Below are 27,394 nucleotides of genomic sequence, written 5' to 3'. Positions count from 1 at the left end.
ATTCTTGTTCTTTTTCTGAATGTGTCCATGTCAGATATGCTGCCAAATGTTTTCACAAATGTCTACAAACTTAGTAAAACTCTATTGTGTTCTTTATGAGCTACTAAAAAACACATAAACACTGAGCTTGAACTTCTGTGGAAACAGGAAACGAGCTGAGTTGCAAAGTTAGATACCTATTTTGTCTGTGACATGAAATCCATTGTGACATGAGATACGTTGTGATTGCTCACATCCTGTGAAGTCAGTAAAGTTAGTTAAGCATATTTTATTGCTACTTTACATAAAGGTTTGATGGAACTGTTAAACTTATAATATCTCATTACGACATTATCAAATACAGTATATATATATATATATATATATATATATATATATATATATATATATATATATATATAGTCCCGGAAATATATATAATGTTTCCGGGACTATGAGCACACACACGCCACGCCCAAACCAATGAAACAGGAACAGGAAGTATCTTTTCGTTTTTACTCGACGACATCTCGACCATTTCGACAACTTATCAAATCTTCATTAAATACTTAAAAGAAAGTCAGAAATATGCTCTTCATCAGACAGGAACACATCATGAGATGTTTTCTGGTTCTCTTCTGGCTGATCAGTTTACTGCCCATCTCAGATCAAGGTACGTTCAGTTTTTCTTAAGAAAAAGAAAACTCGTCGTTTCCTCCCAGTAGTGTACACAGCATAGCGGTTATATCTTAAAATAACACTAAAAGTTACTGAACTTCCGTATATTTAAAATAAGCAGGTACATATCAAACCCAGAATTGGTTTGATATCCAGGAAGTTTGGTTCAGTAGTTTGGTTCCGGCTCTCGCTCTCCATATTTTCATAGATGTTTCGTGTCCGCAAATAAATAGTTAATTTCAAAGATGGTGTCGCAAATCTGCAGCAGCCATTTGATGAGCCGCTATAAAGACAACCTTAGTCTGGTCGCAAACGTGTATCTGAATTTCAGGATGTTGTACCTCCTCAAACATTTAGAAAGAGTGTAAAGATAACTGCTTCGATAATACAGCCTGTCCAAAAATGTCTCATGTCTCCATTTATCCTGAGTATGGATTATGTTGTGCTGTAAACCTAAAAAAACAAACCTACTCCATCCTCCCCACAAATCGACCCACTTCTCGCTCAGCTCCTCGTTCTCTAAATAAAACCCACTTTTTTCAAGCACATTCTAGTTGTTATACACAATTCATTTAATTGGATAATATTTTCTGTTCTTATTGCAATCACTGTTCTAGAACTGAATCCTTTTTCCAAAGTCAGTTTCCTGTGATATACTTGACAAGTTGAGACTTCCTGGAATCTGAGAAAACCATTTTAGCCTTGAACAAACATTCATAGTCTGTCTTTAAAAATACATTTTCTCTTTTGTCATTTTACCTCTTTGTGTCTTTCTATCTTTTCATCCTTTGCTTCTGCTTCAACAGACTTCACTTCTCTAACTTCATTTTCCCCCCAACTTGTATCACACATATACACAATGTCACTAAGTGAAACACATTATATACATTAATTACACACTGATGGATGTTTGAAAGCCTTTGTTTCTTTTAATTATTTACAGTTAATGAAAACAATTGTTAATTATATGTTTGGTATCTGCTTGTAGTTTATTTTCAACAGGAAGCTTTAATCTGACAAACGAGACTCATTGTGAAAGATATTCCAATTTATTGAATATGACTGTAAATGTAGAATATTGAATTAATATTTATGATTTGTAGGCTACTGATAAAATACAATAGGTACAATAGAAATGGCTGAACTTATTCCAAAGCTACCATTTTGAATTTATTTATGCTCAAAGCTAAAATGCTCCACTTTTATCTTTTATCAAAAGATGTTTATGAGGTAATAAACCTTATAAATATGATATATAAAACAAATATAACAATATCTATTATAGTCCAAGGACAATCCTCATGAAACTTATGAAGAACTGAATTCACTTTGAGGAGTGAAACACATTTTTAAGAAGTTTATCCATGAAGTTCTTACCTGCACAGACGTTGTTAAATGATGCCTTCCTGCTAACTATTTGATGGTGAGATGAAGCCTCATGAGGCATTGAACCACTTGAGCCAAATGGTTCAGAAAGGGTTCATTTCTTGAGGCTTCATGTGCACACGAAACCACCTACTGGCCAGGTGTATAATCACAGCCAGCTGTATCTTAACACGTGTGATGCATTGAATTTTTGTCTATTATGGCTCTTGGGAATGACTTCACAAAAGGTGTAGGACGAAATCATCTGTCTACATAAATTATGTATACACATATGTGTATAATAAAATATTGTTTGAATGTATCCTCTGTGTGTAATTATTCCCAAAATAGTAGTGTCATGTGATATGGCATGTTGTGTAATAATGTTTTTCTGTGACTCTAGAAAAATGGCCTGGGCTTAATCAGGCAGAGGACAGTGAAAGTGCTTGTGGAACTAGGGAGGGGGTAGTGAATAGGCTAATGCTTGTGTAACTTGGATGATTTCATGCATTTTTATTAAGAAACAACAATTTCTCCACAGTTTTTGGTTTCAAACGATTTCTCTTTTTTGACACTACATGGATGAGGTGTTATTATTGTACCCCAACTCCTTGGAGCACAATAAACACCTCACCTTTACAGAAAATAAGAAACAGTGAAAAATACAGTTCCTCATAAGCAAACATAATGCATCTGCAAATGTTCAGTTCACCTTACCTTGTTAGGGCTTATCAAATCGAAATGTTCCCACATAGTATGTATCTATCTATCTATCTATCTATCTATCTATCTATCTATCTATCTATCTATCTATCTATCTATCTATCTATCTATCTATCTATCTATCTATCTATCTATCTATCTATCTATCTATCTATCTATCTATCTATCTATCTATCTATCTATCTCTCTCTCCTAAACTCCCCAAACACCAAACTAACTGTCTCAAACTAAATAACCACTATCCAAACTCTGCTATCCAAACTATCAAAACTCTATCCACTCTCTCAACTGACCGCAACTCGCCTACAACAACCCACATATTGAATGCAGCCTGTGGGGTTTCTAAAGCTGTCAAACCCCGCGCCAAACTCTGAGCCACTTCCCGAAGCAGTCACGTGGTACAGCCAGGCAGCGAGGCTTCGGACGTCATCGTTTTCGGCTCCTCCCCTAAATGAAGCAAGCTTCGATACGCGCTTTACGGAAACGCCCCCTCCATTACTCGACACACGCCTCGAAGCCTCGGCACATCACCTAACATCACTACTGCTAACTATTTGATGATCAAAGACGATTTTTAGTTTCCCAGCAGGAAGTGGTGACTTAACTTACCTCAGTCTCCCATACAGCTCTGCTCTTTCTCTGTCCACAGCTTCACACCTTTACTGATGTAAACTTGTTAATGACCCTCTTTAGATTTTTGTTTTTATTGTTTGAGGTCCAAGTTCTTGAATTAGAAATCTTTTTCTATTATTTCAAAATATAACTGTCATCAACAAATTGATCAGTGACTCGTCTTGTTAAATTAGACCATAAAGGCCGATCTTTGCTCCTCACAATGACTGTGTGATTCATTTGTCTCTGATCTTTCCATGGATCAGTTTGCTGGAACTGATCTCTTCACTAAAACTGAAGGTTTGGAGAAACTCTGATCAATAAATCAGATAAGGCCTCTGCTTTCCAGGTTTTAGCAATTATGGAAATACCTGTCCTTTATAACAGGTTTAACACCAGCTGTTATGGGATAGCTGCTACTTTCTCTTCTGGTAAAATGTTGATATTTATTTTAATTAAATGAGTATTTTCTTGTTTTATTTTCCAGAGATTGATAAAATAATGACTAGACATGAATTTGTGAACAAACAAAAATAAAACAGGAAAAATGTGAGCTTTTATTTTGAAAGAACTCAATAATACTGTGTTGTCCCATGAGTTTTCACAACTATAAGCATTTATAGGATAATAGATGAGCAACAAACTGAACATCATCATGAGTGCAGTCATTTTAAAAGCATTGTTTATCTTTCCAGGAAAATATAATCTTGTTGGTTCTGAAGAGCCAATAAAGGCACAAGTGGGATCCGACGTTGTTCTACCATGTCTTGTGAAGCCCCCGGTTAACGCGAGCAGCGCTACAGTCGAATGGATGTTCGACTCCAGTAAAACTGTTCACTTGTTCCGTAATGAAGCTGATGAACGAGATTCTCAAGACGACAGATACAAAGATCGAACTTATCTCAACCATGCAATGCTTGAACTCGGTGACGTTTCCCTCAAGTTGTCCAACGTAACTAAGAACGATGAAGGGATTTACAGCTGCTTTGTTCACCGTCTGCCTGATCATAATAAGCCAGAAGAGAGACATGTTACTCTGGTTGTTGGTGAGTTTTATTGAATCAGAATCATTTAAGATAAAATAGATAAAATGTTGATATCTTTAACACTTAATGTGATTCCTCAACAGATGATGGAAAAGAAAATGAAAACCCTGAAGGACATTATGAAGGTAAATATCTTAACAACTGATAATCAGATGTTTCTGGCACAGCGACTGTGACTCAGTGGATACAGTTGTTGTCTTCCTGTTTCCCCTGGTCACATGTTGATGTGCCCTTGGGCAAGGCAGATAACTCCTAAATACCTATTGATCTGCATATAGGGGTATGAATATGTTAAATGTGCGGCAAACTAGCGGTATTGTAGAGGGCCGCACTGGGTTAACGCGGTGAATTTCAGACTGTCCGACGCGTGCTTCAATACACTCCAAGTCGCTTCAGGTTGTTGTTGCAATCATCAATTTATTCCACTTGACTGTCATACTTCAGATTTTACATGGACTGACACATACTGACCAGGCTAAACCATACGATGTGGCTAACAATAAGCGACATTACAACACGGTCAACAGAAATTATGACCACCACCGGCGCACCCGCTTCCTCATACATACAATCAGCGCGCCAGTATGGCTCCCATTCATACCTTAGTGACAGTCACGCCCACCTCGACACACCCACCACCCAAGTGTCAAAGCCGTGTGCTCCTGCCACATCAGTAACTGCTCATTTCAACCATAAGGCTCTTACAATATGTGTGTGTGTGTGTGTGTGTGTGTTGGTGTGTGTGTGTGTGTGTTGGTGTGTGTGTGTGTGTGTGTGGTGCAGTAAATGTTGACCCCTGAATGATGAGGTGACTGTTGGTTCACAACTTTGATCTCATTAATAAAACAAAAATATGCAAAATTGAATTCAAAATATTCAAAAACGGAATTTTAAAAACCTGTTTTTCTTTATTGTCACAGGACCTGTACCTGGAGTTAATGGTGGAGCTATTGCTGGTGGTGTTGTTGTTGTTGTTGTTGGTGGGGCACTCATCATCATCCTCATCTTCATCAAATGCCCTGATGTACTTCGCCACAGAGGTGAACAAAGTAAGTCAGTCATTGTCTTTGTAAGTCTTGCAGGATTTTGGTGAATTAATGATTCTCTCCATAAATGCATATTTCCAATTGATAGAAAATATAGTTTTTAATAGTTTGCAAAAACTGATCTGAAGCTGAAGAGAAGTAAAACTCAGAAACATGGAGCTGTCTGGATAAACATGTATAAGAAAAGTTATGCAGTTTTCACATATTTATCAATATCTGTTGGTGTTTGTCTGAAAAGAAAAGAAAAACAAGAAACCAAATTATTATGAGTAACTTTTGTCTCTTTTAGGTCTTTGTTGTTTATTGTAGCCTTTCTGCCTGCCCAGGTTGATGAAACATTTTTACCAGACAAAAACTGTTAAGGAGAATTAAATATTGTCACTCATTTATATTGTTAAGCTAAATATTCACTGTTGTTTACTTTCTGTTGTGTACAGTTTTTCCATGCTGGAACAACAAGTCTCAAAATGGACAAGTGAGAAATGATGAAGGTATGGAAATGGAACAATTATGTAATAATTAACTTATGTTAATTATTTACTTTTTTATTTTCCTGCTCATTGATAAACTAAGCAGGACTGCAGTCACTGAACATCACAGCTGAGCATCAAACCAGGAAACTGAACTTCCTTGTTGGTGACTGAATCTGACTGACTAGATAATTTGATGTAGCAGCAATGAACTGGTGACCTGACTGGTTTACTCATGGCTCACCAGCTTTCCCACTGACCTGAACAGTGATATGCAGGTTTAGACCAGAGGTGACCAACCTGTGGCCCCGGATCTGGACAACACTAAAGAAAAACAGCCAAGAATCAAGAAAACAAAATCCAACAACATTCATTCATAAAATGCTATAAATAAAACTATTAAAAATTGCAAACACATAACTCAGATTTTCTCTTCTTTGTTGTGTTTTCTTCAACAGAGAAGCTTATAGCCAATTAAAACATGTTTAAGATTATAATTACATCAGACCAATTAAAAAAATAAACTAGAGCTTAATGAAAGACATCTCTTCTACCTTAATGAAAGTTATATTTAAAAGATTCTTTTAATCTGACAAGCCTCATCTGAATATACATTACATATTCAATTTAATATGACTATGTTTACGTTTTTATTGTAATATTCTTCAGTTTCTGGATTGTCTTATTTTTGTCAACAAGAATCTGGAAACAAATGAAAGACAAATAATTTCAGAAACAGTCAAAACTTTACTGCTTTAATTTAATTTATTTTTTGCTGATTGATGATAATTTTCTTTTGAAAAACTAAAAATGACAGAATTCAGTTTCTATTCAAGCCATCTTAATAATAATGTAACTTTGGGATATCAAACAATCAGAAGAAGATGATTTTATTGAAAACATTGTTTTGTGTTTCATAGATCACAGAGGAAATGGTAACCAAGGAGATGGAGAAGAACAAATACCTTTACAGAACCAGGAACAACCAAACCAAAATGTGTGAATCATCCTGATCTGAAATCTCTTCAACCTCTTGTTGGTATGAAAACTGGTACATGTGTAGAACTGTGAATAATAGAAAAACTGTCTGACTTAAACCCAAAACCAAATCCTTCATATTAGATCAAAGATTTAATAATCTTTTTTTGAGATTAAAAAAAGGATGAAGAATCATGTAAGTTAAAAAATAACATTTTATGTCCATAACTGTTTCTGTAGTTTAGTGTCTTACTCAGCTTTTGAAAACTGATTTTTATTGAAAAGTATTTTTAATACATGCAAAAGTTGACAGACTTGATCCCCAGCTTGTGCCAACAAAATGTTTTTAATTTAATTTCTGTCAGTGAATCTTATTTTTAATGCTCACACTCTTGTTACATAAATAACCAAATATTTATGGATTTTATTATGACTTGCTAGATGAAGTCATAATAACACAGTCTACCAAAGGGTGACTGTGGCTCTATGGTAGAGTAGTCGTCTTGCGATTGGAAGGCTGTACATTCGAGTCCAGCTTCTTCCTGCCACATGTCGATGTGCCTCTGGGCAAGGCACTTAACCCCAAATTGCCTACCGATCTGCGTATCGGTGTATAAATGTGTGTGTGTTTGTTAGTGAGACTAGGTGAATGTGAGTCTAGTGTAAAGTGCTTTGAGTGGTCAAAATGACTGGAAAAGCTATGTAAGTTCAGTCCATTTACCATTTTGCTGTCTAGTTTTTCAATTTATGAATCAGCAGTGAATTCATTAGTTCATCCTTTCTACCACGTCCATTAGTGGTGTATATTTACTATTCCCTCCTTAAAGCTGATACATTCACGTAGGAACAAATCACCTGAATATTTCTATATTCATCATCATACAGTGAATGTGCAAAAAGGAACATTTTGATACTATTTTTTTTATAAGCATCCTTGTAGTTACATTATGTAAGATTGTTCTTAAAATATGTTCTCATGGGTCATTTACTAACATAAAAAAGGTTTAAAAAAATTTGAAATTCATCAATTACTTTGAAAATAGGCCCATAGACACAACAGATAATAACAATACTAACTTGATCTTGTAAACCAGCTGTAGTGACTTTTTCATTCCAGACACTCAGCTTGAGGAGGTAGAGAAGTTTTGTTGATGAATATGTATTATGGTCTGGTCAGCGTAAAGACTGTGTTCATAATTAGCTTCACAAACCATACAAACACAAACTATAAGATCAGAACAGAAAGAAATGTCTCATATTTCTGGACTCAGTGGAGGCTTAGAGCTGAGCTTCTATAGCCTGGACCTGGTAAATGAATCACCTGTTCATTTCAGTCAGGTACATGGAAGCAGGGAGAAAATGCAGGACAATGAGTCCAAAGTCCAAGGCTGAGAAACGTTGATTTATGGTGAAGTAAATCAAACTCTTCAGGCTCCCAGAGTCACTTATCTTTGTCTAACTTTGGGCCAGTGTTCTGTTGAGATTAGTCCATTTGACATTTATACTTTCAAACCGATGAGCCTTTTTAAATTCATCAGCTTGAACTGAGCCTGGCTTAAAATGGCTGTTAATGTAGGAATAAATGGCTGCTGCAAAGTTAAAGACTGTGAATAAAACGGTGCTTTTTATACATTATACTTCCTACTAACATCTCAGAAATCAAATGGCTCTTATTTTAAAAAACAGGTTTTTCAATTAGCCAACATCTAAATCCAACATGGCGGCTCCCTGGGTTGCAACTCAAACCTTTCTGGAGAGATTGAAGCTGTTCCTCTATTTCACACTTTGATTCTCTGCCCAGAAAAAGGAAAATGAAACTGAAATTCATTTTCAATAGCTGCATAATTCAAATAGAAACTGTAAAAACTTATCAATGCAGGATTTTTTGTAACAACTTACAAAATAAAAACAAAAAACAAACAAAATACTTTCTACTAAGTAAAGATTTTGGGACCTGAAAAGATGTTGTGAACATATTTCCTGGTTTTGGTAAAATACAAGCAGCCACGTTTTGAACCATCTGCAGATCCATAAAACTTTTCCTCAGTAACCCAGAAAGCAGAGAATTGCAGGAGTCAATGCATGAAGACAAAAATGGGTGGATATGAACATCTGCATTTTTAAATGATAAAACTTTTAAATTCACCTAAAAACATTTAAGTTTAGAGATGATCAAAGCCGGTCCTTGTTACCTCTTAAAAGAGAAGAATCGAACCACAAACCCAAATTATTGACCTTATCGCTGCATTTTATGACATAGTCGTCAAATTTTAAAGTAAAACTTTGGAACAAGTAGTGAAGTTTCTGAGCTGCAACCTAAATGCAGATAAACAGACCTCAAGATAAGACAAGTCAACACAGTTTTCATATATGAAAGACACAAACCTGCAGATCATCAGATCAACATTAAACATGCACAGAAGAAAACCTTTAGATTTATTAATATATATAAACCTGTTTGTGGATAAACTCTGTGCACTTTTTTTTACCAAAGTTTCAACTCAGGGAGAAACGTTCAGAGATTAATGCAGGGCATATACTGTGTATGTTTACATTTGTATATTGTTTATGTCTGTGTAGGTTTTACCAGCAAACAATGAAACTGTCTTTGAATCCTGAGATGAACTAATTCAACTGTGTTGATGAGCAGCTATTAAATTGTAATTTTAGAAGATTTTGTTGTTGTTTTGACCTCCTGGTGACAAAAAAGGAAAAAGATATGTAAATGAGAGCAGCTTTTTATTATCAGAAAACAGAGAAAAGAAAAAAAACATAAATCCTAAACTGTAAAGTTTTCTGCTACCTGGATGTAACATTCTGACATCTAAGAGATTTTTAGAAGAAAATCTGACCCAGGAACACAAAGTGGTTCATGCTGGGAGGGAGAATTTATTTATTTACTTGAAAAAACATCTGAGATGTTGATGCTTTCCAACATTCATCATCCAGAGTAAATACAAACATAACAATCTTTCTACTAAACTGACAGGGGAAAATCACATCTGATACATTTTTATTTTGCTTCTAGCCTGAGAATGAAAACCAGAAAAGATGAAAGATTGTCAAATTAATTTGTTTGTTTTTTTGACTTTAGAAAAGAAGAGTGAAATTCCTATCATGAAAATAAGCATCAGGATTATTTTATTTGCTTTTTCCTCAGACTAATAAAATAGTTTTAATGCAAAAACTAAAGGGGGATCATTTTAAAAGACATCAGTGCTGCTAACCTGTCATATAAATACACTGACTGATGTTTACTTATGAAGCTTAAACAGCTGTTGTTTCAACCCTCCAGACCTCTCAGGTTCTGGTTCTGGTTCTGCTTCCCCAGAATTAGATCCAAACATGGAGAAGAAGCATTTAGTATCTATGCACCACAAATCTGGAACAAACCTCCAAAAAACCTGCAAAACAGCCGAAACACTTTAGATCTAGACTAAAAGCCTCCTGCTAAGAGCTGCTTTGGAAATATTAAAAATAAAATGAAATGTGCAGCGATGGCTCTGGACAAAATGTAACGTTTCCATTGTTGACTGTTTCTATGACTTTGTACTTTTGTGTTTTTATGAGGAAAAGCAGCTTGAAATGAACTTGATGCTGAAGTTTATTCCAACTATACAAATAAACTTGATGAATGATTTTATGATTTCTAGTAGGTTGAGATTGGCTGTTATGTTTGAGCTAAATATCTGACATCTGGTGTATTTCCAGTGCAGTCATGATTTTGTTTATTTCTTTATATATAATAAACAAATAAATAATAAACACAAAGACAGTGGATGCTGGTCAAGATGATTAGTGGGATTTTTAGGGAGATTTGCACTTTCTTCATTTTACTTAAAATATGAAGAATTAGTTTAAGTACTAATGAGTTTGTCTAGAGGTAAGAAACAGACTGTGAGTTGGTGATTGAGCAAACTGACTGAAATGTCACATTACTAGTAATCATGCTCCTCTAAACCAAAGAAATTAGAAAAAATATTTTTTTGTGTGTTTTAAATTCTTTGTTTTTGTTTAGTGCATCAATAAATGTTTTTGTTGTTTAATGTGAACTGATGTTAAGCTTTGACTCTTGTAAATAAAAACCCTTTAAATCATTGTTGTATTTTGTATTATTCATGCTAAGTTCAATATGTGTTTTCAGACCTGAGATGTTTTACCTGAACAAATTTAAAATGGAGCAGGAAGCAGAGCGGCCATTTTGTCAAAGCCAACCTGTTTGTCCTGTTATTAGCAGCCAGTCAAAGGAAAAACAAACCAAAACATGAAGCTACAAATATGAGTTATATAAAAGTAACAAGTTATAGGTAGTTATGAGTTACAACAACATTTAAGTTGGAATCAATAAGTATTTTTGACTTTGAATTCTGAATGTTGAGTCAAATAAATTGAACAATTCACCAAAATTAAGATACATTATTTAATGTTAAAAAGTCTAGTAACATACATGTATATATATGTATGTTACTAGATACATGTAACATATATATATCTAGTAACATTAACATGTCTAGTAATGTTACTAGACATGTTAGTTTAACATTAAATACTAGATCTAATGTTAAACCATCCATTATAACTTCTTCCTAAGAAATGCTAAGATTATTTATATATATATATATATATATATATATATATACAAGCAAAATGTTACTTTTACAATAACAGGTGTTTCTAAATAGCATTTGTCAGATTATTAAAAAAAAATAACATTTTTTTAAAAATTATTATTTAAAAGTTTTTTTTTTACATTTTTAAAAAATGCATATTTTTAAAAAATATAACACTGATCTCTGAATCTTCATAAATCTGTTACAGAATAATTCAACAGATTAGTGTAATATGTAAACATTTTCCTCACATCAATATTGAATACAAAGATAGAATTTTTTTTAATAGCTCCACTGAATTTCTTCAACTCCTCTGAATGTAAAATAAGTGTACAAAAATAAATAATGTTTAAAAAAGTCTAAAAAGATACCTTAATACAAATTAAACTTCAACATTAAATAAATTACAGTAAAATGTGTAAACATTTCACAGAAGCATCAGAAAGAGACTGTTGGTTTTTGGTGTCGTCCAAGTCATAATTCACCTGGATCTTGTTTGACGCCAGCAGGTGAAAATAATAAATACTGGGACAAGATGAAGAAAGTTCAGTGTTGAGTGTTTTTTTTGTTTTTTTCTTTCTTCTTCTCTGAAATCAGGTCTCCACAGACGCAAACCATCCTGAGGTCTTGAGACGTTCAACAGTCTGACATCCTTCTCATGAACAACTGTCAGCAGAAAGAGGACAGATTAAAACCTGAGCTTGAATCACAGCGAGCAGACCGTCCATTTTAACATACGCTAAATATTAGAGATGTCCCAATACAGCTTTTTCACTCCCAGTACAATCCGGAAATTGCAGTTTTGATAATTACAAATTCTTTTATTATTTTTTTTGGTGTAAAATGCTAGAAAAGGCTTAATCAAGTGGTATTACTCAAACAGAGCAATAGTCAACAAAAACAGTTATGAGAACAACTGACCCATTTGTCATTAATCTGTATGTTACATGAACTTTAACCTTAAACACAATAATATTCTGCAATTAAGTTAAATGAATTAAAAGTCCCTGAGAAAAAAAACTCATTAAAGTCAATGAAAACAAATTATAATATTAAAGTGCAAAGCAACAATTCAATGTCACTTCAGTTTTTTTTATTTGTCAGCCTGATGCTGCTGAATAATGTGACCACTGCTCTTGTTCTTCTCTAAAACAACCATATAAAAACATATTACTCTAATAATCAGAGCAAAAAACAGAAAATAATAATTAAGCAGTTAACCTAATTGATGACAACTTTTCCTATTGTTTTATCTCCACTTTTTTGATGCTGTGTAACATTGATTCAGCTGTACAGGCACTTCATTTATTTTTAGCTAAAGTTACAGGGAATAATATATAAATTGGGATTTATTTCAATATATTTTAATTCAATATTTTAAACATTACATAAAATAACCATGTTCAAACACAGACTAGAAAGCCAACATGGATAATTTCCAAACCATGCTGATTTTTAACCACAATAACAGCTAAAACTCAAAATGATTGCAGTTGATAAATAGAAGAAATGCAGAAAGATTCATTTTAAAAATAAAAAATACATTGTTTGCTATTTTATGCTTCCAACTTACTGCCCAGATACATGATGCCACTACAACCACTGAAAACTTGAAACATTTAGATCAGACTTACATGTTTATGTTTCATGATGGTTTATTGTGATTGTTGTAAGAGGGATACTGGTCTCATTGGTCTCATCTTCACCAGAGTCCTGCCCAGTCAGTTTATTCAAACTCTTCTTCTTGTTCTGAAAAACATTACAAATGGAACAGAGGTTTATCATCAATATGAACATCTGGACGGTGAAAACAGAATGCAATGGGTTTCACTGCTGTCTGACTTACACATTTTTTAAAGAGGTAATTACCACCGATGACGATGACAACGACAACAACGGCAGCAGCAGCATAAGGAGCAACCTTATCAGCAGCAGAAAAGACATCAACAAGCCACCAATGCCGTTCAACTGAAAATAAAAAAAAAGATTAAATAATTGTACATATATAATTGAAAAGCTATTTTTACAATGAGTGTGAACTGTTGCATGATTTACCTTTGGACTCCATGCCAGTTTTGTTCTGTGACTTTGAAGTGTTGTCTTTTCCATCTGAGACTGTTATAGAAAAGTTTGGGTCAGAACCATTTGCTATCCAAAAATAAATAAATAAATAAAAATTTCAGCAGGTACATTTACTCACCCAAGAGTTCAACTATTACACTTTTCCCCAGACTTTGGAGAAAACATTCATACTTCCCGCTGTCATTGACTGTCACATTGGTGATTTTTAGTGATACGTTTCCATTCTGTAGTTCCTCAAGGAACAGAAACACCCTCCCGATGTACGACTCCATCGTCAGGCTCTTGTCCACATCCTGGGATTTGTACACCAACACATACTGGTCTGAGTCATGCTGTAGGTCCGGTCTGGTCCACTCCACCGACATTCTGATATTCCACTCAGTACTGACAGAACACTGGAAGATGACATCTTCACCAGGAGCAGCTTTGATTTGCTGAGATGCACAAATCACTGAAATTTTCTGAAAGTTTCCTTGAAACAGAATTCACAAACAACAAGTTTTACTGTCAGCTATTGATGCACCTTGAACAAATATATGGACAAAAACAAAATATGTCTGTTGTATTTTTTTTTCCATGAAGTGACTGATTATAGAAAAAATAAAACTTCGATGTGAACCTTTTATACGCTTCTGCAACCTCTTGTGTTTGCAGTTTTGACAATTTCACACTCAGATGTTCAAGTCATTTCTTGCCTGTCCTGAATCCCAGTGATTTAAAGTTACCTAATAATCTAATAGTCTTTGAGGCAACAATAGTAACAGCATTCAAAGATTTGAACCATAAACGCTGACCGTAAGAACATGAGATTCATTGCCCTTGAGATAATATTGGTTGACCTCTAGAAGTGAAACAGAAAGTCATTGCTTCTTAAAGGTTCCTCAATATTCTGTTAAACCTAAAAGAGAAACTGGTTTCCCATTGGGATATGAAGCTGAGCTGAACTGAAAAATGTTTCCATTTCAAAATTATTCAGTTATATTTAACTATGTTTTAGCCTGAAACTTTATCAATAATGTAATTAAGCTTATACATTAAGAAAAATAAGATTCCTGAATAGCTCAAATAAAATTTGAGCACACCAAATTATTTGTTTTAAATTAATTGCTCAGATTTTATTCATAGTGGGATACATATTTGAAGATACTAAAAATGCTTTTTTAAAATTATTATTATTTATAATTTGACGGGGATGGTTTTTGCCTATTTCCAGGTTAGTTTATGTCAACAAGACAACTGTTATAAGGCAATAAAATACTTATTTTTGTGTGTATTTTTTAATATCATGTCCTGCACAAAGTAAGATGTGACAGGAGCAAAGCTTAAGACAATTCATTATTCTTCATCTGCAATAAAAATACAGTTTTTCTAAAATCAATCGTAGAAATATAACATAATACTTCCTGAAGTAATCATTACGTTTTTAACCTAATCAAGCCACATTGTTACTTCTTCTAATCCCCACCAGTCATGCGTAAATTCAAATCTCATTTAGTAAAGCTTTAATTTATTACCTATTAAACTCTACCAAACTGATGCCTTTTTATTTACACACAACCCTAAATATGGTCTTCCTGCCAACATTTAAAAATGGCTGGTAACAGGTAGAAGTTTCAAGAAGGACCTCGCTGCAGCAAACAGGAAGGGGCGGGGACGGACCACTGTCAGTCTCATACCTTATTTGGAAATGAGACCATTGCACTCCGGTAGTGAAGGGGGCGCTATTTCCTATATTATCCACGGTCTCCCGTTTTTATTTTCTTTCGAAATCTGTGATATATCTTCATCTTTAGGAAGGATTTTCACTCTCAGCATGTATTTGAACTTCTCTCATTTATTTACTTCAGCGAAGCTCACAGTTTTTAACAAATTCTGTAGCTTTATGTGTACTTTTAAATCTGCTCCTTAGTCACATCTTTTTGGGCTTGCTACTGCCTCTAGTGGCGTGGGGGTGGTAACAACTAATAAAATTACATTATACATTACTAAATCAGAATAGCGCAAAGTCTTTATTATTTACTATTAATTATGGCAATACTGACATCATAAAAGATAAATTATCTTATAAAACACCTTTTTTTTTTCATTTTCTTAAGGAAGTAGAGCTAATTAAATGAGCTAAACAAGACCTGAAAGTGATTACAGTTTTACTTGATGGCCAATCTGTTGAAACTGTGGTAAATTTTAAATTCCTCAGGTCATTCCTGGACAGTCAGCTCAACTTTGCTGAAAACACTGGCTATATCTTTAATCTTTATCTTTTATCTATAACTGTTCTCAGAGACTCTATCTTTTAAGAAGATGTTTTAGAGTCGAAGGAAAATTTCCACGTTGATAGACTAAATAGTTTCATCTTATTTTTTCCTATATATAAGAATCTATCAACAAAAAGTATAATAATAATATACATGGCACCGTAAAAACAAAAATGTGAATTTTTGCTTGCATCTGTTTAACAACCCTGGTTGTTATTCTTCTGTGTACCTAATTCATTTGTTTGTTATTGACTTTTGCTCAGTTAAATTTCTTATGTATACATTGCAAATGGTATTTTTATTGTAGATGATCATGTTGTTGTTCATGTCTCCTTATTTCTTTTGTTCCTCCTATGATTAATGGAAATATAAAGATATTATTTATAATGTATAAAAGAATTGTTTATCTCATTTAATTAATATAGGAAATAGCGCCCTCTTCACTTCCGGAAAGCAATGGTCCCATTTCCAAATAAGGTATGAGACTGACAGTGGTCTGTCCCCGCCCCTTCCTGTTTGCTGGAGCGAGGAAACAGTACTTGGAAGTTTCTAGAACTTTCTGGAAGTTGAATTTTGGAAAAGCTAAACTCCCCTTGATTTAGACGCAATCGACTGAACTCATCACTTGAAGTTTACTTTTTAGTTAGATTTACAAGTATCGATAGAAATGTGCATCGACCTTTCCAGTAAGAGTAATGCAGGCGACAAAGCTTGTATAATTTTCAGATCGTCCTTTCCAAAACGTGTTACGTCACTACTGATATACGGTAGAAAAAAAGGAGGTCAATAATTAGTTTTTAGGTAACCAACATTCTAGGTAGTGTAGAATGGTAAATATGTCGAAATGTGAATTATAACAGCCCAAACCGATTCACTGACAGTTGGTTAAAAAAGCTTTACTTACCGCCAACTGACTCCAGAAAAGTCAAAAAAATCACCAGGATCCCTCCTAAAATTGCGTTTTTCTTGAAAAGGGTCATCCCAATGTAGTGATAGTGGTTGTTGTAGACACGTGTTTTCTTTCTGCCGGTCTGAAGCTGTTCTCGAAATGAGTCTACAATTGTATTGTACTTCTGACACTAGCCTCGCGAGAACTGCCACTCAGGTTGTCTGTACCTGCAAGAACAAACAAACCAGGTGTGCCTAAGACAAAGCAGACTGGTTGGTTGAGATTGGGCGCGCCCCCGCGAGGAAGCGCGTCGCCGCAGCACCCTCAGACTGATTCGAGAGCTTAGAGTGGTTTTGAATGACTTTCTTGGTCGTTTAGTTCTTAAAGACAAATTATGTTTACATCAATGACAGTTTTATGGCCACGGTTACAACAAAGGTTTGTCTTGTTTGCCCAGTGAAATGCAATTTCTGCCTGAAACGGCACTCAAAGGGATTACATCATGTAGATATGGTTCATGAATATGCACATAAATGCTCTTCAAATGCCTTTTGTGTTTTCATTTAGGCTCTATTATACAATTTACATGCAAATATCCAGCATTTGTCAACAAAGGTAGGGCTATCACATTCTGAACAACTAATTCTGCTTTATAAGTGGTTGAAAAGTAATTATTTTAGATTTCTTGTAAACCAGTCTTCTAATGTAAGGGATATTGAACATAGGATGGAGTGGTGGGACGGTTTAACTATGGTTACAACTTGACAGGTATAATATTCAGGCCAATGTTTTGTAAAATAAAGATGGCTGATGATGAGGGAGAAGAGGGGAAATCAATGTAAACAATTAGTCCTCCTGTTTATGAGTTGGACAGTTATGTAGAGACCAACTTATTAATCTGTTTATCCCAACATAGATTTATCAATCTACTCACTTTATTCTCATCTGAAAACCAGCAGTTTCTTATATTTGGAAATGTTACTGACAGGCAATAAAATAAAACACAAACAAAATACAAAATAAGACAGAGTCATTTTATATTCAAACAAGGAATCAACTTTATTTAGATATTTGTCTAAAACTAAATAGAGCTTACAATCTGAGTCACAAGACGACTATTGACACAGTTTGATCCAGAATCTGATCTTTGTCCAATAAATGACTGATGTCCTTATTTGATGATTAATGATGATGATAATCACAGTTTACAACAAGATTTGTCATCAACATTTATTACTTTGTCACGTTTAGTGTGACACAGCAATAAATGTAATTAGTTTAGTTGAATAAAAATCCTCCTGAGCAGTGATTGCCTCCATTGCTGATCAGAAACAGGGAGGGGCAGCACCCAAACAAACTCCAACAAAACAACAAACAAGATGACAAAGTAGCTCCATAAAGACAGCTGGTCTCTGGACACTGAAGACATGACAACAATGATCTCTCCAAAACAATAATGGAAACTAAAATACACATTTTAACCAACTGGACCTCAAATCAGTGCTGATTATTCTGGGTTAATGAACTCAGCAGAGGATCCATCAGGACAGGAAAATGAGAAGTAAAGTCTAATCCCAGCATGTAGAGGCTGAGTGAATCTGGTCTGGACTCTGTGGATCAGAGTCATAGTTTTAGAGACGCTGTAGAAACACAGAATACCTTTTATATGATCCAGGTACACTCCTATTCTGGAGGAAACTGGACGTTCTAGTGGAGTTTTAATGTTGTTGTGATAAAATGTGTAACTGTTTGTGTCACAATATAATGACCAGGATTTGTCATTGGATCCTAGTCTTTCTGTTCTGCTGATGTTCTTGTATGAAACGGCTACAGATCCTCCTCCTCTCCACTCCACCTCCCAGTAACAACATCCAGTCAGACTCTCTGTACTCAGAACCTGATAACAAAAACCATCAAATCTGTCTGGATGATCAGGATAAGACTGTTTATGGTTCACAAATGTTACCTTTCTATTCCCCTCAGATAAAATTAGAAATCTGTTTAGGGTGTTTGGATCCAGAGTGATAATTTTTAAAAGTTTTAAGAATCCATCTCTGGTCTTTGGTTCTGGTTCTGATTCACCAACTTCAATGAATCTTACTGACGTTTTTCTCCGTTTGTCTCTCAGGACATCCTGTGTTTTGTCTCTGACCTCTGACACAGCTGCTGTCACGTCGTTAAAGTTTTTCCGGGGTTGAATCTCAGATAATAACAGCTTCTTGTGTTCTCTGTTAGCATCCAGAATGATTTCTTTAGAATATTTTAAGAATCCATCTCTGGTCTTTGGTTCTGGTTCTGTCAGTGAACTTTCAGCCTCAGCAACTGCCTGTTCGATGTTTCTCCATGTGTCTCTCAGGACGTCCTGCATTATGTCTCTGAGCTCTGACACAGCTGCTGCCACGTCCTCAAAGTGTCTCAGAGGACGGATGTTGATGCTGGATGAGTGTGTAGACTCACTGAGTGCTGGCAGTGAGGGGTAGTTGAGGAGAAACTGGTTGTGATCCTCTGTGTGTGAGAGCTGCTCCAGCTCTGCGTCTTTCCTCTTCAGCTCAGTGATCTCCTGCTCCAGCTAAACCGAAATCTACTAAACCGACAGGAAACTCACATCAGATGAGGTTCCAGTCTGAAACTCATCTGATGTGACTTTTGACACTGTTTCTAGCCTGAGAACAAAAAAAGGAAAAGATGAAAGATTGTCAAATTCATTTATTTCTTTTGGGACTGTAGAAAAGAACAGTGAAATTCCTATCATCATATTAAGCATCAGGATTATTTTATTTGCTTTATCCTCAGACTAATAAAATGGCTTTAATGTGAAGAAAAAGTTGTAACACTATTTGACGGGTGGGGAAGACTGACATGACCCTGTCATGAACCTGAAGGAGTCTTCATGAACGTCTATGACTGTTGTCATGAAGTGTCATTCAGTAAATAATGACACATTTAATATAAACTTGCTCTAAAAGTTGCTTTAAAAGTTCCATCTTTGTATTATTTTGTAAATAATGACACTTTAATGCAAAGTTGTCATTTTAATAGACATTTAATGCAACTTTTAGAGCAACTTTGCATTAAAAGTGTCATTATTTACAGCAGTGGTTCCCAAAGATTTTCTTCTGGAACCCCCTATGGATTACAATAAAATCCCTCCCAAAAAAAATACAAAATTTAACTCTGCACAAACATCGTTCAACCAGACATAAACCTAAACACATATCTTGTTTTCAAACTCCACTTAAGATTATTTCACACTTCAAGTTGCAACAAAACACACTACAAACCATCTTTACAGTGAAACACTTTAGTGTAACGGTGTTTTATTTTTTTTCATTCATCTGTACCGCTTCCCGCGCCGCCCTGCAACGGCAATGTGCCAAGATGATTAGTGAGATTTTTAGGTACAACAAGGATGTGTTTGGTCTGGGACATTTAAATTTAAAGTCACTTTATGTAATCTGCTCCTTTTTTCTACGTTTGTTTGACTAACTAACTAAAGTGCTAAACTAGTAAATAATCATCTTCCAGGAAAACAAATAGAGAATTAGTTTAAATATTAATAAGTTTGTAAGGTGGTATGAAACAGAGTGTAAGCATGTGCTTGGGAAAAGTGACTGGCAGCTACATCACATTGCTAGTTAACATGTTCATCTAAAACAAAAAAGTATATATTACAAAAATAATTTGTATTTTTCTTGTTTTTGTTTTTAGTTTTTTCTAAAACACTAAAACATTGTCTGTTGTATTAATAAATGTGTTTACATGTTGTAAAATATAAGCTGAGAAATTTTGATTCTTGAAAATAAAAACCCTTTAAAAACATTGTTGCATTTCTTTAAAATATATTATTCAAACCAAATTCAATATATTTGCCTGTACAAATGTAACCACAGAGTTTAAGATGGAGCAGGAAGCAGAGCGGCCATTTTGTCAAAGCCAGCCTGTTTGTCCTGTTATTAGCAGCCAGTCAAAGGAAAAACAAACCAAAACATGAAGCTACATGTATTTGTGTTGATCTACTTGTGAATCCATTTTAATTTTACTTGCACTAGTTTTGTGCCACTGTAGGCCCACTGTACACAGTTTCTAACTAGTAATAATCTAGATTAAAGATTGTGTTTTTATAGGATAAAACTCTTTAAGAATATGAGTTCCTGTTAATATGCTATTTATTTCTGCTTCACTTTCTGTCATTATTGTTCTTACTGTGAGGCTCCAAAGACTCTGAGCCTGAGAATCACATTAGATGAAAACATTTGGTCCTCTCAACCCAGATCAAATATTTTACTTTATTTCCAGTTTCCTCTGTTAAGTCTGTGCAGGGTTAAGCAGGTTTCTCTTCCAAAATGATACTGAGCAGAACATATTAGAACATTTTAAAACAATGTCTTGTATGGATTTCATGTGTTTATGATGCAAACAGACATGTAACCACTGCATGAAGTTTGGTGAGAATTTTACATTTTCAGGTAACAAAGAAGGAATTTGACTTTTAAGTTGGTTCAGAAAAAAAAGACATTTGGTCAACAATTCACCAAAATTAAGAAAACATACTTAATGTAAAAAAATAAAAAATAAAAGAAGAAGAGACAAGTCCCAGCCAGTACACTACAAAAACACAATATTTTACCAAGTATTTTTGCTCCACTTCCCAGTGCAAATATCTGAAAATATCTTTAGACTACTGGTTACTGTTGTTCCTGATAGACTTCGGTTTTATGAACCGAATGAAGATTCACTCAGTAAAGATTTGTTATTCTGATCTTCATCTGGACTTGTAATCATAAATGATTTATTCCCTTCACAATGTCCATTGTCTTGCCATTTTCATTTAGAGCCAAATAAATCAGACATGACTCAAAACCAAGCACAGAAGAAAACCATTTTCCCCTTTCCATTAGCAACACCTGAACAGAATCACAACTGACTTTAATTAACCCCATCATGTTTTCGACAGACTCTGTACAAAATGAAATACGGCCTGTAATTATTTCATCTTTGATGGAACTGATGATACTTTTTACCATTTATTTATAGATTAATCTGTTTTTTTCTAATTTCTGCAAGGTGTGTTTTTTCCATTAAATAAGTTTATATAGTGAATTTAAACCAAGTAACTTTAGTAGATTTCTTACAACAGTGGATTCATTTGCAAACAATTAATAGTGGGAAATATTTTCATGAAAAGAAGTTAAATTCACAGATTTACATCAGCGCATTAAAAACAACGGCAAATAATACATTTTAAAATGATTATTTGTTGAATTTTTGCAAGCAGCCTCATGTTGGTGATGTGGTGCTGTTACCAGAGCTTCGATGCCTCAGAGGAGAACCTCTGGGTTCAGCATCAGAACCGGGTCCAGGTAGTGCTTTGCTTTCATGTTCTTGACTTTGTCCTGCCGTCTCATTCCTTACCGTACCTAGACAATACAAGGTAACAACAAAGACTGTTAACACAGGATTTCGCATAAATATACAGCTAAATGTAGATGATGCTGCTTTTTTACACTCAAAATAACAAGAGTTATTGTTCAACCATCAAACATCAGGACTGAAAACATACATTAGTAACAGGTGCCATTAAAATATAACATCACAAGCAAACTGATTTGTACATGACGTATTTGATGTTTGTTGAAATTTAATGTTTTATAGAAAATAAATGCATTTGCTTACATTTCCATAAGAAAAATCCTCCAGCAACGACGATGACGATGACGATTGTGACAACTGGAAGAAAGCAAAAGTTATAAAATGCATATCAAATGTGATTTTCTACAGTTAATTATTTCTATGTTTATTTCTTATACCATAATTTCAGTGTTAAAAATCTGTTCTTAATACAGAATTCTGTGGAAAACTTTAATTATCTTTTTTTCTCCTCCCTTGGAAAGGCTCTGATATACTCACTTGTTTCTGTTGATAAGCTTTTTTCTAAATCCTCCTCTTGGTGATCAGGATCTACTTTACCTGGAACAGAAAAGCACCACCATTACTTGGAAAAAGCCACCGACATGTTGCCAAAATGTTACTCCTGTAGGTCAGATCTTGGTTTCTGAAAAAAGAGAACATGAATATTCTGCCCAGTGAAGAAATCATTATATGATAAATCTGATTTCTTCTTGTGTCAGGAGCAGTTTTGATTTCACAAAAAAGGGATATGAAGACACTCCCCTGTTTAATAAATAAGAAAGACTGCATCTGGCATCAAAATAGACACCAGCAGAAATACAAATATGGTGATCAGGGTGATGCTGTGGGACCTGTAATGCACCAGAATGATTCTCAGTTCCTTATTGTTTGCAATACTTTCTGGAAGAGCAATGGGAAGAAACACATTAAAGTCTGTTTGTCACAAGACAGCATGAAGAATAAGGTGCTATGATCAGGTGAGAGTTAGACTAAACATGTAAACCAACATGAAACACAATGTCTGTGGCAGAAAACATATCACTGCACACCAAACAGATCCAGCAGATGGTTTAACAAAAAGTTCTTCAAATCCAGACCTTAAGCCGTTGTCCTGAAACTTTTAGATGTGTCTCTGCTGGAAGTCAATTAATCAGAGCCCAAGAGGGAAACTGGGGTAAGATGAGACTTTTTTTTATATATTTAGGATCATTACAACAAGTCAAAGTTGGTTTGGTTGCTAACTTACATATCTGCATATATTTCAGGATGTTGTGCTTTACATAAAACAATAAGAACAATGGTGATCATAGCCGTTCTGATAGCATAGCATGCCCGTGGCTCATGGCATGCTATGCTCAACTTACAACGTCTCAGGTAAGTTGAGCTGCATCCCTAAACCCTCCCTCTACACACAAACACACACTGTGTTGTGTAGGGTCTGTCTCTCTGTGGGTAGAGAATATTTTCATTTAAAAAATATTTAAAAACCAAAATCACAATTTTACACTACTCTGAGTTAGTTCATATAAAATCCAAAGAAAGTTTATCTCTCACTTTCAACATGACAAGAATCAAATGTTGTATTTTTCTTGGTTTATCTGCTTTAAATGAACAGAACTCACCAACATTCAGGGTAACTTGAGCTTTAAGTTTTGAAACTTTGCAGGTGTAATTTCCTGCATCCTCTTGAGTTATATTAGTTAGTTTCAGAGAAACGTTTCCTTGGACCATTTCTTTGCGGAAGAGACCTTCAACCTTGAAAGTCGGGATCGTCATTACAGCTTCGATACCGATGCACCAAGTTTATCTGGAGTTTCCACTCCACTGTCTCATTTGTGACGTCCAGCTCAGGCCCCACGTGGCACTGCAGGACGACATCATCCTTCTGGCATGGAGGGACCAATCACCTTATACTCAACTGGAGAAACACAATAGTGTGATCACCTGCAGTCGTGTTTTTAGACATCAGCCTGTATTTATGGTTACACATCTGAGACAAGTAGACAGTAGGGTTATGGTCAGTAAGCACAGTCACTGGAGTTGATGAAGAGCCAAAATACACCTGAAAATGTGCTTCAAAAAGTGTGAAGGACTGATCTGGTGTTGATGCAAAGATTACATGGGGTCATAGGTCATAAAGGTTTATACCTTACCACTGAGCACGCACAAACAGAAAACAAATTTGACCCGTTTTACATATTTATGTTTGAAGTCGTTTCAACATGCAACTGACGGAAAAACAAACTAGTCTTTCAGCTTTTATCTTACAGATTTGCACATTGGCCCCCAGTTCTTGGTTTGAGTTCCAGGCTTAAACAGACCAAATCAGTGGCGCTTTGACGAGTAAAACTAAGGCTCCTTTTATTTCACTTTAGACCAGATGTGTCAAACTCCAGTCCTGGAGGGCTGCTGCCCTGCAACTTTTAGATGTGCCTCTGCTGCACCATCTGACTAGAATAATTAGGTCATTAAGGCTCTGGAGAACCGATCTACACAAGGAGGTAATTAAACCATTTGACTCCAGTGTTTTGTGTCATAATGGGTTTTAAGTTCTTAGCCCACATGCAGAACAAGCACAGGAGAATAATGATCAGTTAAGAGATTTTATTTGCACAAAATAAGATCATTTGAGAGAGAATGAATCCAGGAACAGGTTCATGGGGTCGTCTGCTTACTAAGGAACAACAGAGGGAGATGATGAGTTTGTGGTAATGGGAAAAGTGAGTGGTGAACAGAATTAGACTGGTCTTACTTCATCAGATGGTAGATTCAGACTGGGAGAGAGTAATTGCCGGTTCGGGTCTTGGTCCACCTTAGTTGCGGCTGTGAGGCGGTCCAGGTTTCCAAGGACAACACAGTTGGGTGATTTCTGGGCAGGGTAGCGGAGGCTGCGGTGGAGGGCGGACAGGTAAGTTCTGAGCGTGGAGGAAGAAAGATTAGCGATCTGAGTGCCAGCTGGGGAAATCTCCGATAACTGCTTGTGATCTGGTTGAGGAGATGACTGTAGGACTCGGGCAACCAGTGGGTAAATTCCACGGCGTCACGAGGAGTGGAAATCCAAAAGGCCAGAGCTGGGTCTTCACAAAGAGAGCACTCAGTGTCACGAGGAAAACACCTGAGAGAGGGAAAGACAAGGAGAAATTACTAGTGATGTTACGTGATGTGCCGAGGCTTCGAGGCGTGTGTCGAGTAATGGAGGGGGCGTTTCCGTAAAGCGCGTATCAAGAAAGGGTTCAAGAAATGAACCCTTTCTCGAACCAGTTGGCTCAAGTGGTTCAATGCCTCATGAGGCTTCATCTCACCATCACTAGAAATTACTCTAGGTATTTCTCAGAGAGCAAAATCACAGAGAGTCAACGCAGAGAGGCTCGAGGTACCATCACTGGCAAACACTCAGGCGCTGAAGTTCCGTCCGCTCCTCTTAAGCTTCAGGATGATTAGAAGATGAACAACAGGTGCGCTGAATCACTGGCACACTCATCCCTTAGTGCAGCCTCTGGCGCCCTCTGGTGGATGAAATGAGGAACCGCAGACAAACAGGGAGAGCAGAAGGGAAAAAAAACCACAAACAGGAACCAAAATGCCGGTTCCCAACATTTTGTCCCTGTGAGAACGAAAAGATGGCGGCAGCGTAAGTCACTCTATGCCGTGCTCTCAGTGCTAGCACTCTTATTCTGCAATTTTCCTGAGTGTACAAGCGCTCAGTCGAGTACTTTTCTACTTTGTAAGTTTACTTTACTCTCGGGAAGATGCCTAAAACAGCCCAAAAAAGAACTAGTGACCACAGCAAGTTGGAAAAAACCTGCACTGGTATTGATGAGAAAGACCACGACTATGTCGGTCCGGCTCTCCAACCGGAGATTGGTGAAGAGGATTTCCCGCCGCTCCCGGTAACTCCAAGTAAGCCTCCTGTTGCCAAGAAGCCTTTTCCAAATATGTTACGAACAAATAGCAACTCAAATCCTGATGATGCTATTGCTATGCTTGCTAACCTGATCAACACGAGAAGTGATGCTTTAGAAACAAAGCTGGGAAGTATGCTAGAAGAAATCAAAGATATTAAAATGAAAATTAACTCAGTGGAAAAACGAGTGGAGCTCAATGAGAAAGATACAACGTCCTGCTTAATCCGTGTTACTGAGATGGAGCGCTATGGTCGTCGTTGGAACCTCAGACTTCATGGAGTCGCTGAGACCGAGAAGGAGGATGTTCGGGAGGAGGTGTTGCGGGTGTGCCAGGAGATTCTTCCGAAGGATAAAGAAAGGCTTCAGATCTTCATTGATGTCGCTCATCGAGTTGGTAGAAAGGTCGCTGCCAACTCCCGCCCTCGTTCTATCATCATTCGCTTCATTGCGAGGAGATATCGTGATTCCATATGGAAAGCAGCTAAGGGAAATGACTTCCTGAAGAGAAATGGTCTCCGTTTTACCGAAGACCTTTGTAAAGAAGACCGTGAATCCCGCCAGAAGCTTTGGCCATGTATCCAGAAGGCTCGTGAAGAGGGAAAATCTGCCTACTTCGTAGGAGGTCGTGGTTTTATCAACGGGGTGGAGATACCTGCAGTGTTTACTCCAATGCTAGAATAATTGCAAGTCTATTCTCATTGATGGGTCCACTATTTTGGAACTTTACCCTAGGTTGCAAACTGAGATCTGGAACTTTAATAAGGTACTGACTCACGGTGTTTATGTCGTCTATAAATACCTTCATTCATTAAGTTACTTTTTCTGTTGTTTATATGTTATCTCTTTCGCTTATTTCTCTTAATGCCAGGGGGTTGCGCAATATGTTAAAAAGAAAAGCATTATTCTTGTTTGCCAAAAATTTTAAATCTGATTTCTGTTTTTTTCAGGAATGTCACTCTACAGTTGATGATGTTACTTTTTGGAAATCCCAGTGGGGTAATTCTGTTTGGCTTTCTCATGGGTCTGAGCGCTCTGCAGGAGTCATGACTTTAAAACATAGATTTAATGGGAATATTATTTCTACTGAATGTGATTTGCTGGGTCACTTTATTTTTCAACTCTTTTTCTATGAAAATCGTCATTTCATTTGTGCCAATATTTATGGTTACAATAATAAAAGAGATAACGATAAGCTGTTTATCACAGCTGAAAAGATCCTTATAGAATGGTTAAAAAAATGGCCAAATGCTATAATTCTTATGGGAGGTGATTTCAACACTGTCCTGGATGGTAACCTTGATAAATGGCCTCCTGGTCGACCAAATGCCTCAAGCCCGACTATTAAAG

At 35.9% G+C, this 27,394-nt stretch overlaps 1 protein-coding gene and 3 long non-coding RNA genes across 12 annotated transcripts in view; 3 read left to right on the top strand and 1 right to left on the bottom strand.

The window, feature by feature from the left end:
- Positions 1 to 473: 473 nt before the first annotated feature.
- Positions 474 to 27,394, top strand: part of LOC116732075 (myelin-oligodendrocyte glycoprotein-like) — an 82,968-nt gene continuing 56,047 nt past the window's right edge. For 3 of the 9 annotated variants that reach the window (XM_032582021.1, XM_032582017.1, XM_032582018.1), the window contains exons 1-2: positions 480 to 652; positions 4,053 to 4,403. In XM_032582021.1, coding sequence (XP_032437912.1) covers positions 568 to 652; positions 4,053 to 4,403 — 436 coding nt within the window. In that variant the 5' untranslated portion in view covers positions 480 to 567. Of the gene's footprint in view, positions 653 to 4,052; positions 4,404 to 27,394 lie in introns of all 9 variants that reach the window. The other 6 variants (XM_032582019.1, XM_032582022.1, XM_032582023.1 and 3 more) reach the window with 4 other exon arrangements.
- LOC116732086 (uncharacterized) lies at positions 684 to 2,064 on the bottom strand. The gene is made up of 2 exons (XR_004341707.1): positions 1,786 to 2,064; positions 684 to 1,134 (listed from the first exon to the last, which is right to left on the bottom strand). It is a non-coding gene; the product is annotated as an uncharacterized LOC116732086 (long non-coding RNA).
- On the top strand, positions 5,459 to 6,877 carry LOC116732082 (uncharacterized). Its single transcript, XR_004341703.1, has 2 exons — positions 5,459 to 5,940; positions 6,840 to 6,877. It is a non-coding gene; the product is annotated as an uncharacterized LOC116732082 (long non-coding RNA).
- On the top strand, positions 18,655 to 21,305 carry LOC116732085 (uncharacterized). The gene is made up of 2 exons (XR_004341706.1): positions 18,655 to 18,909; positions 20,836 to 21,305. It is a non-coding gene; the product is annotated as an uncharacterized LOC116732085 (long non-coding RNA).

This window comes from Xiphophorus hellerii, chromosome 14, assembly GCF_003331165.1.
Source record: "Xiphophorus hellerii strain 12219 chromosome 14, Xiphophorus_hellerii-4.1, whole genome shotgun sequence".
NCBI classification, from domain to species: domain Eukaryota; kingdom Metazoa; phylum Chordata; class Actinopteri; order Cyprinodontiformes; family Poeciliidae; genus Xiphophorus; species Xiphophorus hellerii.
The sequence above is the reverse complement of the archived record's forward strand: the minus strand, read 5'-3'. Positions and strand labels throughout refer to the sequence as shown.